The 14,346-nt window shown below is 46.5% G+C and overlaps 1 protein-coding gene across 4 annotated transcripts in view; it reads right to left on the bottom strand.

Annotated features, from left to right (window-relative positions):
• Positions 1 to 14,346, bottom strand: part of LOC107372875 (cilia- and flagella-associated protein 44) — a 50,132-nt gene that overhangs the window by 34,542 nt on the left and 1,244 nt on the right. For all 4 annotated transcript variants that reach the window (XM_070552545.1, XM_070552541.1, XM_070552543.1 and 1 more), the window contains exons 2-9: positions 12,631 to 12,781; positions 9,561 to 9,723; positions 9,386 to 9,488; positions 9,098 to 9,314; positions 8,825 to 8,939; positions 8,070 to 8,234; positions 2,531 to 2,686; positions 2,407 to 2,454 (exon numbers count right to left, since the gene is read on the bottom strand). In XM_070552545.1, coding sequence (XP_070408646.1) covers positions 2,407 to 2,454; positions 2,531 to 2,686; positions 8,070 to 8,234; positions 8,825 to 8,939; positions 9,098 to 9,314; positions 9,386 to 9,488; positions 9,561 to 9,723; positions 12,631 to 12,781 — 1,118 coding nt within the window. The remainder of the gene's footprint in view (positions 1 to 2,406; positions 2,455 to 2,530; positions 2,687 to 8,069; positions 8,235 to 8,824; positions 8,940 to 9,097; positions 9,315 to 9,385; positions 9,489 to 9,560; positions 9,724 to 12,630; positions 12,782 to 14,346) is intronic.

Below are 14,346 nucleotides of genomic sequence, written 5' to 3'. Positions count from 1 at the left end.
TCCTTATCTCTCCCTCCCACCTGTTGGTCTGCAGCTGGTCGATGTGCTGCAGTGGCAGCTCCCATTGGAGGCTTCAGGATCCCGCCCATCCCCACCTCCCCATCGGACTCTGATGTTGTATCTGTGCTGTTTGTGCTTCCATGTGAAAGGAGTTTTTTTGTATAATAGAATTACTCCCCGCTGGGGCTAACTCTGCTATGCCTTTTTTTTACCTACCCCCACTTATCCTCATGTAACACCCTTTTCATCTATCTATTAAGGTAGCGCGACTCATGTTGCGAATGACCGCAGTCACCAATTCTTGTTTTGTGTCTTACCCACGTATGTCTGATCTTTGAATTGTGTGTGCTGAAACTCAATTTCATTTCTCTGTATGTCCTGCACATGTGGTAGAAATGACAATAAATGACTTTGACTTGACTTGACTTTGACTTAGAGACCCTAAGAAGAGCTGTTTCAGTAGAATGAGCTCTACGGAAACCTGACTGGAAGCTATCATAGATGTTATGTTCATCAAGAGCAGCTGTGAGTTGTTTAGCCACAACCTCTTCCAAGATCTTGGAGATGAACGGAAGTTTAGAGATGGGTCTGAAGCTGCTATGGAGAGAGGGGTCGAGACTCGGTTTTTAAGAAGCGGGAGGATTACAGCGTTCTTAAAGTGAGCAAGGACCTGACCAGAGACCAGAGAAGCATTAATTATAGAGAGCACGCTGGGACCGATGGGCTGAAAAGCACTTTTAAACAAAGATGAGGGTAAGATGTGGAGGGGGCATGCAGAGGTCTTCATAGAGTTAACTAGTTTGGTTAACTCAGGCAAAGAAACAGGAGCAAAGCTATCTAGGATGATGGGCCTGGTTGGAGTCGGGAGAGGTGGCGATAAGACTGAAGGAGAGATGCTAGATCTAACCTTATTGACTTTGTCCACAAAGAAAGACAGAAAGTTCTCACAGTCTGTAACAGAGTGGATGGAGGCTGTAGGAGAGGCAGGAGAGACGATGCTGCTGATGGTGTTAAACAGCACCTTGGGGTTCCCTTTGCTCTGGGACACCAGGTTGGAGAAATAGGAATCCCTCGCATCTCTGACTGCAGAGTTAAAGGATGTCAGAAGATCCTTTAGGTGCAGCAGATGGACGTGGAGATGGGTTTTCTTCCACAAACGCTCAATTTTTCTGCATTGGCGCTTCAGGCTGCGAAGGCTGTCATTAAACCAGGGAGTAGGGTTCACTGCAGGAACTGATCTGGTTCTGACAGGACAGATGTTGTCCAGAATGGAGAGGCAGTGCTCGTTAAACTGAGAAGTTAAGGAATCTGGGTCGTTATCAGAAGAACAGGGAGGATCAAAAGCAGCATAAAAAATTGCTAGCTGTGCTCTCATTAAGAAAACGAGAACTAACCATACGGCGAGAGAAGTTGCGCTTCAAAGTCCACAAAGCGTTATTATGGTAAACACCGTTCTGCTGCTGGAGAAGCAGCCTCTCTCTCTCTCTCTCTCTCTCTGTCACTCACCCACAGTGCTGAGGGACAAACACAACCTTCGCGGAAGCGATGCTCACATTTAACATCGACTGCAGTAGAAGATCTATGTAAGGGAACAAAAATAAAAATGTGTAGCTCTGTCAGCTGGGCTCAGCTCCAGTACTCCCTCTGCCCCGCGCTCTCTGCTGCCTCCGTAAAACGGGAAAAACCTGGATGTCTAAGGCCTAGTCCACACGTAGCCGGGTTTTTTGAAAACGAATATCTGCCCCTCCAAAAACTTGCATCCACACCACCGCGTTTTAAAAAAAAACTCTGTCCACACGTACCCGGATAAATACGTTGTTAAGGACATGCCAGACCTGTAGGTGGCAGTACTTCCCCCGTTCTTAACCTCGTCCTTCGTCTGTGGTGTTCTGCAAGGAGCAGTAATTCCGCTTGCAAAAACAAACAAGCAGAAAGCGCTTGGACAATTGATAAAGCGAGCGCAGCTCTGAGGGCATCCATGCTGTCGGCTAGTGTAAACACAGGTCGCACACGTGATGTCAGCATTTTTTGTCGCAGAAAGTGACGTTGCGGACCTTAAAACTCCGGTTTTGTCCGTCCACACGCAGACACCCAAAACGGAGAAAACGCAGATCTTCACTTTGGCCGGAGTTTTTAAAAAGATCCGTTTTCGAGTAAAAAAACTCCGTTTTCGTGTGGATGACAGGCCAAAACGTAGAAAAATATCTACGTTTTGGCAGATCCCCGGCTACGTGTGGACAGGGCCTCAAACAACTGACAACAGATCCTGGGTCAGTCAGGTGCGAAACAAAAACCGCAGCTTTTGACAATCACGTGATGGCTTTTGCTGGAATCGCAATTTCTGTCTAAAATCGCCAGATCGTTCAGCCCTAGCAGGAGTAGTACGCGATGCAGTAATGTACTCACAGTGTTGCTGAATGACAGATCCAGTTTCCAGATCACTCCATTAGAATCCTACAGAAGCACACAGCAGAGACTCCGTTAGAAATCCCATCATGAACACACCTCTGCTGGGTTTCTGGTTTCTGACCTGAGCCAACCAGATGGAGGAGTTAGACGAGGAGCTCCGGACCACCGACAAAAGACAAGTGTTGTTTTCAACCATCATCTCGTTACTGGGCTCCAGTTCAAACCTGCTGCTGGGATCTTCAGCGGTGGTCCAGTCAATCATCTCCACGTCCCACACCTGCAGCGAGGACGGACAGATGTTTATGTCCTCATCTCTGTGGACATCCCAGAAACGGATCACGTGATAGGAGCACCAGAGCATGCTAATGTTAACGTGACCAGCTCAATGGAAATGCTGATCCTGATCTAGATGTCTCAACCTCAGACTGAGCTGCAGGACAAGCAACGAGAACGCTTTGACCCCTGTTAGTTACTGCAGCTTTGATAGAATTACTAGCATATTTTGTTGCTAACATCGGACGTTTTTGCACAGAAATATTTAACAGCGTCTTTAGGACGACATGACTGTATGACTGGAGCACATTGAAGGCTGTGTTGCATGCACCGGCAGGCGAATGCATAACAATACAGAAATGCGACAACAAATCACGGATGTGATTAATAACAACTCCAGTTTTACGGGACTAACCACACAGACCTGCATTAACCAGGTGAATCCTGTCAGAGTTTATTTATTTAGTACAGCAAACTAAAACCACCGTGCTGTCCCCTCTTCCCTGGACAGGGTAATCAGGTGTAGGTGATATGTTGAGAACATGTTTCTGCCCGGACCATTTTAGATGTGACACATACTGAGCCTCATCACTTTGGGTGTTTCTCAGTGTCGAGGCGCCTGGCCTTGCGAGGCGATGTCTTGCGAGGACACTGTCCATCCTTGGTCAAAGAAAACGTTTAAATGGAACAGACTTGCATCAGGTGACCGCGGCTTCCACGGCGGTCACCTGATGCACTTTTTAAATTGTGTTTATGTTTATTAAATTAAATATATAAGCGAGTTACTACCCGCTAGCCACCAAAGCTGCAACTGCTAAGCAACTAACCAACCATAGATAACTTCTTTGGATCTAAAAAAAATTTTTTTTAATTAGTTGACTTCTTTTTAAACTTGAAAATTGTCCCCGAAGTAGCTGCTAGCTTCTGATCCGCCATCTTTTTTAAAATACTGCTGTGTATTCTGGGTAATTTTTGACCAAAGGCTAGGCTACAAGACACCTCCCGTGTATCCTCGCTCAGCTAGCTAAACGGCTAACAAACGGAGAACACACGCCTCGGTAGAACATGAACATTGGAACACGTCTTGGCGGCTCCCGATGCGTAGGGTGTCCCAATTCTCAAGTGCAGAAGTTGACCACGCCCCCATCGCACCCTTAATCTGCACTTCACCCAAGTCCGCAGCGATGCAGACCTCGGGCAAGTGTATTACCCACAAGTCATTGCTGCAGGAGAGAAGGCTCAAGTTCTTTTTCTGAAAGTTTGTATTTTCTAATGAAATGAGTTCATTTTAGGACGACTAGTTGATGCTCTGAACGGTTTAGACAAAGCAGCAGTGAAGTTAAATGTCGTCGTCGTCGTCGTCGTCTTCCTCCGCTTATCCGGGTCCGGGTCGCGGGGGCAGCATCCCAACTAGGGAGCTCCAGGCCGTCCTCTCCCCGGCCACCTCCACCAGCTCCTCCGGCAGGACCCCAAGGCGTTCCCGGACGAGATTGGAGATGTAACCTCTCCAATGTGTCCTGGGTCGACCCGGGGGCCTTCTGCCGGCAGGACATGCCCGAAACACCTCCCCGGGGAGGCGTCCAGGAGGCATCCTGACCAGATGCCCAAACCACCTCAACTGGCTCCTTTCGATCCGGAGGAGCAGCGGTTCTACTCCGAGTCCCTCCCGAATGTCCGAGCTCCTCACCCTATCTCTAAGGCTGAGCCCGGCCACCCTACGGAGGAAACTCATTTCGGCCGCTTGTATCCGCGATCTCGTTCTTTCGGTCATTACCCAAAGCTCATGACCATAGGTGAGGATTGGGACGTAGATCGACCGGTAAATCGAGAGCCTGGCTTTCTGGCTCAGCTCCCTCTTCCCCACGACAGATCGGCTCAGCGTCCGCATCACTGCAGACGCCGAACCAATCCGCCTGTCGATCTCCCGATCCCTCCTACCCTCACTCGTGAACAAGACCCCGAGATACTTAAACTCCTCCACTTGAGGTAGGACCTCTCCCCCGACCCGGAGGTGGCAAGCCACCCTTTTCCGGTCGATAACCATGGTCTCAGATTTGGAGGTGCTGATCCTCATCCCAGCCGCTTCACATTCGGCCGCGAACCTACCCAGCAAGAGCTGAAGGTCAGAGCTGGATGAAGCTAGGAGGACCACATCATCCGCAAAAAGCAGAGACGAGATTCTCCTGCCACCAAACTCGACACACTCCACACCACGGCTGCGTCTAGAAATTCTGTCCATAAAAGTGATGAACAGAACCGGTGACAAAGGGCAGCCCTGGCGGAGTCCAACCCTCACTGGGAACAGGTCCGACTTACTACCGGCTATGCGGACCAAACTCACGCTCCTCTGGTAAAGGGACTTAATGGCCCTTAACAGAAAGCCACCCACCCCATACTCCTGGAGCGTCCCCCACAGGGTGCCCCTGGGGACACGGTCATAAGCCTTCTCCAAATCCACAAAGCACATGTGGATTGGTTGGGCAAACTCCCATGCCCCCTCCATCACCCTTGCAAGGGTATAGAGCTGGTCCACAGTTCCACGGCCAGGACGAAAACCACATTGCTCCTCCTCTATCTGAGATTCAACTATCGATCGGACCCTCCTCTCCAGTACCTTGGAGTAGACCTTTCCAGGGAGGCTGAGGAGTGTGATCCCCCTATAGTTGGAACACACCCTTAGGTCACCCTTCTTAAAGATGGGGACCACCACCCCGGTCTGCCACTCCCTAAGAACTGCCCCCGATGACCACGCAATGTTGTAGAGACGTGTCAACCATGACAGCCCTACAACATCCATAGCCTTGAGATACCCAGGACGAACCTCATCCGCCCCCGGGGCTCCGCCGCTGTGTAGTTGTTTGACTACCTCAGCAACTTCTGCCCCCGAGATCGGACAGTCCATCCCCAGGCCTCCCAGCTCTGGTTCCTCCTCGGAATGCGCATTGGTGGGATTGAGGAGCTCCTCAAAGTATTCCTTCCACCGTCCGACTATAGCCTCAGTTGACGTCAGCAGCTCCCCATCCCCACTGTAAACAGTGTGAGCGAGTTGCTGCCTTCCTCTCCTGAGGCGCCGGACAGTTTGCCAGAACCTCTTTGGAGCCGATCGATAGTCTTTCTCCATGGCCTCACCAAACTCCTCCCACGCCCGAGATTTTGCCTCGGCAACTGCCACTGCTGCACCCCGCTTGGCTATCCGGTACCTGTCTGCTGCCTCCGGAGACCCACAGACCAGCCACGCCCTGTAGGCCTCCTTCTTCAGCCTGACGGCTCCCCGAACCTCTGGTGTCCACCAGCGGGTACGGGGGTTGCCACCACGACTGGCACCGGCCACCTTACGACCACAGCTAGCAACAGCCGCCTCGACAATCGCAGAGTGGAACAAGGCCCACTCGGACTCAATGTCCCCCACTGCTCTCGGGACGTGGTCAAAGCTCTGCCGGAGGTGGGAGTTGAAGACCGTCTTGACAGGTTCTTCTGCCAGGCGTTCCCAGCAGACCCTCACTATGCGTTTGGGTCTGCCAGGTCTACGCGGCATGTTCCCTTGCCATCTGATCCAACTCACCACCAGGTGGTGATCAGTTGACAGCTCCGCCCCTCTCTTCACTCGGGTGTCCAAAACATACGGCCGCAGGTCAGATGATACGACTACAAAATCTATCATCGACCTGTGACCTAAATGTATTTCAAATAATTGCTTTGTTGTTTGTTTGAGTTGTTAATAAAGGCTTTTGAAAAAAGTTTCACAGTGACAAGCATCCTGGCATGTGTTGCAATCGATGATGCAACGCTCCCCGTCTCAGTTCGCCAATTATTGGCACACTTGTGTACGACACACTTGAACCCTACTGCGCACTTTCTCCAAGTGCACTTTGCTGAAGACCGCAGGGCACAGAGCGAGTGTTGAGATCGGGTCATACTCATAAGAACAGAGTGATGATAAAGATGTGTTTAGCTGCTGAGGCCTTTGGTCTGTAAACGTGACGTAACACCAGTGTTGGGCAAGTTACTTCTAAACTGTAATGCATTATTTATTACTTGTTACCCTCATTTTAAAGTAATTAATTACATTACAATATTACTGATTTTAAAATGTAAGGCATTACACTACTTTTGCATTACTTTAAGTTACTTTCACCAAAACAACTTCAGTATGAATCTGGTCATGTGACGCTCAGTGAGCTCATGACATATATGTGGAAGGTGATGTGGTGTCTGAGCTAGGATTGCTGTTAAAAACAGTCAGATATAATAACAGTGCTTTAAAATGATTGTTTATTAAATAAAAGCAACAACAATCTGTACTCTCAGCACGCTGCCATCTTAGATTAACTGAGCAGGGAGTGAAGTGGTGGGGGCTCCAAGCCTATATTTGCCTTGGTCCCCAAATGCCTTGATACGGCCCTGGATGTGGGACTGACTTCTGGGGTGATCTGATTCTATCACATGTATAAATGTTAAATGCTTATATATTATTGTTTTTCACTGGTAAAAATGTGTGTTGGAGATAAATCTGCCTACTTTTTTCTTTTCAAGCACTTGTTTGGTTTTCTTGATTTTATGTGAATAATTTCCGGCCCTTTCTCTCTCTAACCTTCCTGCATGCTGCATGTTTTCTCCGTCTTCCAGAAAAACTGTTTCATAGATTTCCTACTTTCTAACTAATCAGCCAAAGGGATCTACCGAATGCAAAAAAAATAAAAATAAAAAAGCTTCGCGCTGCGCTCCAGCAGCAATGAGTTGAAATCACCGGGGCACAGATTATGAACTCAGCTGAAAATTACATGAAGTACCAGAGAATATGGGCTGATATAAACGATCGCAAACGAATTACTTTGTTTTGGTGGAGCGATTTTGTGAATATAAAAGCGGCCGCGCGCAGGAGCAGCTGGAGTATGTGAGCCGTTACCGCTGCGTCCTCTCTGCTCATAGAATGCCTGCAAAGCTGAGTCCATAAATGACGTCATATATGTGGATACTGGATCTTTTTTCAGGCTTCCTGCAATTTGAATTTTTAGGAAACCCACATCTTGATTCTGGGTCTAAAAATGCATTGTAACTACCGCGTTACTGACAATTGTACCGAGTAAATATTACCATTTTCTTTCCCTGTAATGCCTTACATTACCACATTACAGCAAAAAGCTATGCGTTACAGTAATTCATTACTTTTGTACCGCGTTACTCCCAACACTACGTAACACCATGATGCGTTACTAGCACGTTAGCATGAGGAAGCTAATTATTCGTGACAACTATTCTCTTCTTTTCGGGCTGCTTTAACATCATGTTGCTGTGATGTTTTGCCCACAGCCTAAGCGTACAACAGAAAACACCATGTAGTGGCTGAGTGAATGCTTCAAACACAGCCTGTGTGCTTCTTCTCTTACCCGAACAAATCCATCGGCACCGACTGTCATCAGATTTCCCTCTTCCAGAGCGAACGGAAGGACGGTCCCGGCGTGGCAGTTTCTGCCATTTTTACGACAAATCTCCACCTGGACGGTGTTTCTGCTCCAAAGCAGCAAGTTGCCCCACTCAGTGCCTGACACCACCTGACAGGAAGAGATGTTGGCAGCAGTGTTCAGGTAAAACACAACCTGGAGACTGAACTTCCTCAGGTCTGACTCTCTTCCATTCCTCTAAAACTCATTTTTCATGCTAGACCCGGGCTTCAGAAACAAAAACGTGTCCTGAAGACAGGAAGTAGAAAACTCGTCTTGATTTTATTCAGATATTATTATTTGGACTCAGTGAGTTCATCACTGTCAGCTTTGACAGATATTTGTTCCTCATATAACTCTGTTCTCATCCATGGATCACTTGATTATTTACTTGTGTGGATTGGCAAAACCGACAAGTTAATGACATTCTCATGAGCTGCATTGCATGCTGGGATGGGAGCTTCGTCTGGCGAGGAAAGTTGAAGCTCTTCTTTATCCATGAAGGCATCTGGACATCTTTGGCTTCTTGAAGACGTTTGGGTTCTCATCCGAGGAGCTTTGTCGGTTCTGACTGGGATCTGGGAGGGTCTACAGCTGATGAGCTTGACCCTCCCACATTCCAACAACGAAAGCAGATCTCTACATGTTCTGGCCCTTCTGACATCTGCTGGAAGCCAACTTTTAAACATTAAACTACAAACCCGCCCATCAGGAAGCTCCATGAAGCCTTTAACATCAGTTGTGTCATATTTTCCAGACTGCCCCATGATCCCTTGTAGTTTGAGACCATTAACCTTAGATGTCATTCTCCAGAACCTGGCAGAGAAGAAGGAGAAAGTGTATTTAGTAAAGATTCAATTCACCCAAATTTTGGGCGGAGCTTTCTCAGCCTGTTTTCCACCTCCTCAGCCTTCTTTTCTCTCTGTTCGTTTACTAAAACATCGTGACTAACTGAAGCCTCCGCAGCCGTTTACCGGATGTGTCCAGCTCCGGATGATGTGAGCCGGTTCGGGTGGTACGGGGAGAAGCTGACTCTGTAGACTTCCTGTGAGGCGGCCGGGCAGCTTTGCATCAACTCCTCCTGTCTCCAGTTCCACAGGGTGAGCGTGTAGCTGAGGTCGAGGCTGACGCTGACCAGCAGGCTCCCGTCATGGTTAAAGTTCACATAGCTGTACTCGCGCTCCGTGCCTCCTAGAACATCAGCGCGAGCATCAGAAATGTAGACCCAATGAGAAAAAGGAACAGCCTGCTGGATCTTGTACCTCTCAGGATGCGGTACGGTCGTAGAGAGGGATACTCGTAAACGATGATGTGGGGGTTGTTTCCCTTTTCTGCCACAGCAAAATACTCCATGCTGGGGCAAACCTTTCAACACAAACAAAAGAATGAAAAATACACATTTTAGGTTTTCCGATAAAGTAGCAGCAGTCTCCTGACCGCGACGGCTCCGATTCCTCCTCCGCTGCAGGAGCGCAGGAATCGCTGCTCCTTGGTGAGAATGTCCAACAGGATGAGGATGTTTCCTGCGATGAAGATCAGAGTTCTGTCATCCAGCAGCTGCAGGTTAGCTCCGCGTCTGATGTCGTAGCCGAATGAGTAACTGAATACGTGAAGAATTAAGGATGAGCATCATGTTTACTGAGGCTTTCTTCGGATTTGAAGGGGGGGGGGGCAAGTATACAAAAAATATGTATAAAACTACAGCCTAGAGCAGGGGTCGGCAGCCCGCGGCTCTTCCATCCATCTGATGCTGCTCTGCTTGTAAAATAATGAATGGATATTTAAATAAAATGCTTTATATTTTACTGCATTAATTTTATATCTGTAAGCTAATTCTAAATGTAAAGATTGTCTGTAAACCTGAACAGGTCCAACCCGGTCTTACTGTGAGACCGGGCTGACGGGTCAAGATTGTGCGTAATCATAGGCGCTTTCTGAGCTGAACAGGATGTGAGATTCTGGACTTCTCCTCAGACGGCTCCTGGATGTGTCGCCATGTTGGAGACAGGAACAAGCGCTATTCAGCCAAAGCTTCATAATCAGGGACATTTTCTAAGTGACAAGTCTCTCTGAGAGACCGGGTCTGGAAAACACTCGCTTCAGTGGGAGGAACCTTCCTGCACGGCTCTGGTTCTGCGACGCGCTCCAAGCCCCTCTCCACATCTTCAGCTCGCCCAGCACCTCACGTGCGCGCTGACAGCGAGCTGCGCTGAGCAGTGTCCAGCTCAGATGTTCAGATGGGAACTTTTCTTGGGTGATTTAGCTACATCTGCGATGTGCGTAACGAATAAAATGTCAGTTCGTCTGCGTGCGTCGGGGTAATTCTTTCTCCGTCAAAATAAACGGCCAGTGTGAACCCTGCCTTTTAACTGTTCTGTTTTCTTGTGAAAATTGTTGGAAAGAGATCAAATTAAACTTGATTAACACCAGAGCCAGGCGCACCGCGCCGTTATCTCCGTCGCTGTAAATGAGGGAAAAACAAATTGATCGGATGCTTTTCTGACCTTCCCCACCTACAAAGTTTAATTACAACAATCAAACGTGACAGAGCCTGGATTTGTATTCTGAACAGTCTAAACATGTTTTAAAAAAGTGGCACCTGCTCAGTAAAACCACCAACAGGGTGAAAAATATCAAAATATTGTAGGCAGAGACGGGCTACAACTTCTGGATCCACTTTATATAAATCGTTTTATTGATTATCTTCTGTTGACGTACACGAGCGACCGGTACTGACTGCTGTCACCTGCTGTGATTGGTTAAAGCAGCTCTCGGCTGTGGCTCCGTGTTTTCTTTACTGTGGGAAACAGGTAGTAATGGCTCTTTGATGAACAGGTTGCCGACCCCTGGCCTAGAGGCTCTTCTATGTAATGTCAAGAACGCAGAGCTGTCAAGTTCACAGGTGGCAGTAAAATAAAAGCTCTAACACTTTCAATTCAGCTCGTTAGATATGTAAAAGTACGTGCATTTACTATGGTTGCACGTGTCAAACACACTAATGTTTGATTTAAATGACACACGTGATGTTTTTTCATCCTCCGTGTGTAATATATGTGCTAAATGTGTATTTGTGACAAACGGTTTCCAGAGTTAACTTCAGGGTCACATGACCACCACCAACGTATGTTCTTAAAACTCACAGCTGCTCAGCAGAAACAAAGTCTAAACATCCAGACTCTGGGGCAGAACATGAAAACCACACATAGATGATGAAAACTTTATTAAAACATGTGGAGAAACAAGCGCTGACTTCCGGCGTTACCATGGAAACGTGTAAATGCTGAGCATTCTAACTAAACAGCTCCAGCTACACTGCTTTATTCAAACAGCTGGTGGTCTCTGTTGTAGTTCTGATATCTTTGCGGTCGTCGTAGGCATGAGTGAATAATTACTGCTCCGTCTGGATGAAGAACACAGCTGTGTCCTTTACTTCCATTGTCTTTTATCTAGCATCGATTAACAGGGTCTGCCTATGGACGCGAGTGAGCCTTGGTTGCCGATAGGGGACTGAATCCACATGAGAATCGTTCGTGGAGCCGATAAAACCGGGAAGGGAGGGGAGCGCTTTGTCAAGCAGGGATTTTTCAGGAGATCCCTGATCTTCTAAGCTTGCTTTCTGGAATACCCCCTGACAGCTGGCAAACTAGAAAAAATAGTAAGCGCGTCCTGTTTACTACGTAGAGTGACAGCAGGAACAGCCAATCACACGTTAGCAAGAATCAGCAGAGCCAATAGATGAGCTTATGGGCGGTTCTTATGGGGAACAGGCTTCAACACAAGTGGTTGTTTTCCCCTTGGTCCTAGTGCTCCACCAGTGTCCATCTAATCAAGCGTAATATTGTTGGATGGTGAACGTGCAGGGGGAGAGAAGTGACTTTGGAAAAACTACGCTGATGTTGGAACCCAGGGAGAGCTGGGATGTTCTAAAGATGAGTGCTAATATGGAACAACAAAACGTTGAACGTGTGATGTAAATATCCACAGAACGGCTCCACAGACAAGTAGGGATGTAAGAAAATATCGATATGGCAATATATCGTGATATTTTTTCCAGCAATATTATATCGATATTCAAAAGCTGTGTATCGGAAATATCAATATGGCAATATATCAAGATTTTTTTCCTGCGATTATTACATTGATATTCAAAAGCCGTGTATCTAATCTTTGAAAGAATTTACATGCAAACATTTGTGTATTTTCTTTTCGTTTTGTGCAATTCAATCGCCACCCGCTAGTTGGCAGCAGTGTGCAACAGGTTTTGTTTCCACCATTTAAAATGTAAATCCCTCCATCATGGGTCAGATACCTCATGTTAAACATGTTACGTATCAGTTTGGACAGTTTATTGAACATTCTTACAATAAATTCAGTAAAAAAAATTGCTTGTAACGTCTGACTGAATGTATTGCAATATATCGTGATATATCGTATCGTCTCCCCTGTATCGTGATATGTATCGTATTGCCAGAATTTCAACAATACACATCCCTGCAGACAAGGATACTGGAGGTGCAGCAGGTCTTCTGGGATCTCAGACTCAGGTAAGACAAACGGCCTCGAGTGAAGCTTCTCGTACTCGTAGAACTTATCAGCAGGAATCTCCTGCGACTGTCTCTCAGCCTCCTGACGCATCACTGGGGGTTTGGTCTCACATCCTGTCACAAGAAGAAAGGTTTCAGTCACCTGTGACGACCAATAAGATTCTATCATTAGAAAATAAACTCTATGGCGAGAGTTAAAGACCGGACCAACCCCTTAAACGCTCCGTAACATCAGATCCTCAAACGGTGGTGGATTTTGCCTCTGAGAGCAGTTCACCATTCACACAGCTGACGGCACATCTCTTGGTATAGAGCGCCATGTGGACTTGTTTATTTTTTAAGGATAGATGATATATCTGCTTCAATGTTGATACTGGCCCATGTTGGTCACTTTTTAATAAATTGGTATCAGTCTGAGAAGTAAAACTGGACTGATATCAACAACTGATGTTCTTGTTTCCATTTATGTGCGTGTTTCAGGGTGTGTTTGATATTTGTTTAGGCGTGGTGGTGATGCAGTGAAGATGGTGAGGGTGTTTAACTGAAGCAGAGATGAAATGTCAGTGCTGTGGTCCATTTCACCTGGAGTCAAAAATATAGGGTGATGTAAATAATATAATGTTGGTTATCGGCCATAAACAAATTTCTACATCAGCCCAAGTCAACATTATTTAACCTAACATTATTTAAGGAAAGTGGATGAGTGGAGAATAAAAGACCAAGTCTCAGGCCTAAAACTGTTCCAACGATGAGCAGAACCAGAACGACTAGGCAACAGGAACAAATTCAGCAAAGGTATAGAAGAAAAGTCTACAAGACAAATGAACATCGATCGGACGTCAAATGATTTCAACAGATTTGTTGAGTTTGTCTCTATTACCAAGATTTAGGTGATTTATTGACTGACGGCTCATGGAAAGGTGAAGGCCATCGTGTCAGTGGTACAAAAGGTGCAGTGAGAACGTGTTTGCTTCAGACCTGAAAAAGCTTCTGTGATAGAGAAATCTGGTAACAGATGATGTGAACTGAAGTTTGGAAAATTTAGATTTTTGTGAAATTTCCATGAAGATCATAATTGTGATTTGATTTTACAAAAATGGTAAAACATTTTTAAAAAATGGAAAAAGCTGAAGGTCTTGTGGGTCGATTAAAACTCTAAACCTGGTCTGTAGGTTGATAAAAGCTTTAATGAATTTTAAAAAGGTTTGGAGATTTTTCAGTGAATTTCAGATGTAGCCTGGCCAGCCAGCCCCACACTTCCTTATGGGAGGCATTTGGTTCTCTGTGCAGAATTATGATGACTTGCTTGAAGCAAGAAGCAAGTTGCTTCTTGATCAGAATAAATGGAAAACAATAACAGTATTCAAACTAACTAAATTAGAAAGCATTAAGGGCCCAGTTTTCATTTATTTTTTGACCGCGGTGAAGTTAGCTTGAAGTTGGACGTTGGATATTCGACCCCCGGTCAGAGATTAGTCTTTATGCCGTGCGCTGCGGCACAGACGGCGGTTAGCTGAGTTCCGATGACTGCCAATGGGAACGGTGGTTCGCTTAGGGACTATCAACGAATTTGTAGTCCTTTGTAAATGAGAACAAAAAAATCAAAACCTTCCAGAAAAATTGCCTAAATGACTCAAAATTACTTCTGAGTTGCGTTGCTAAACTACATTTACAAGACA

Source organism: Nothobranchius furzeri, chromosome 6 (genome assembly GCF_043380555.1).
Source record: "Nothobranchius furzeri strain GRZ-AD chromosome 6, NfurGRZ-RIMD1, whole genome shotgun sequence".
In the NCBI taxonomy this organism is placed as follows: Eukaryota; Metazoa; Chordata; class Actinopteri; order Cyprinodontiformes; family Nothobranchiidae; genus Nothobranchius; species Nothobranchius furzeri.
This window is presented reverse-complemented; position numbering and strand designations above follow the sequence as displayed.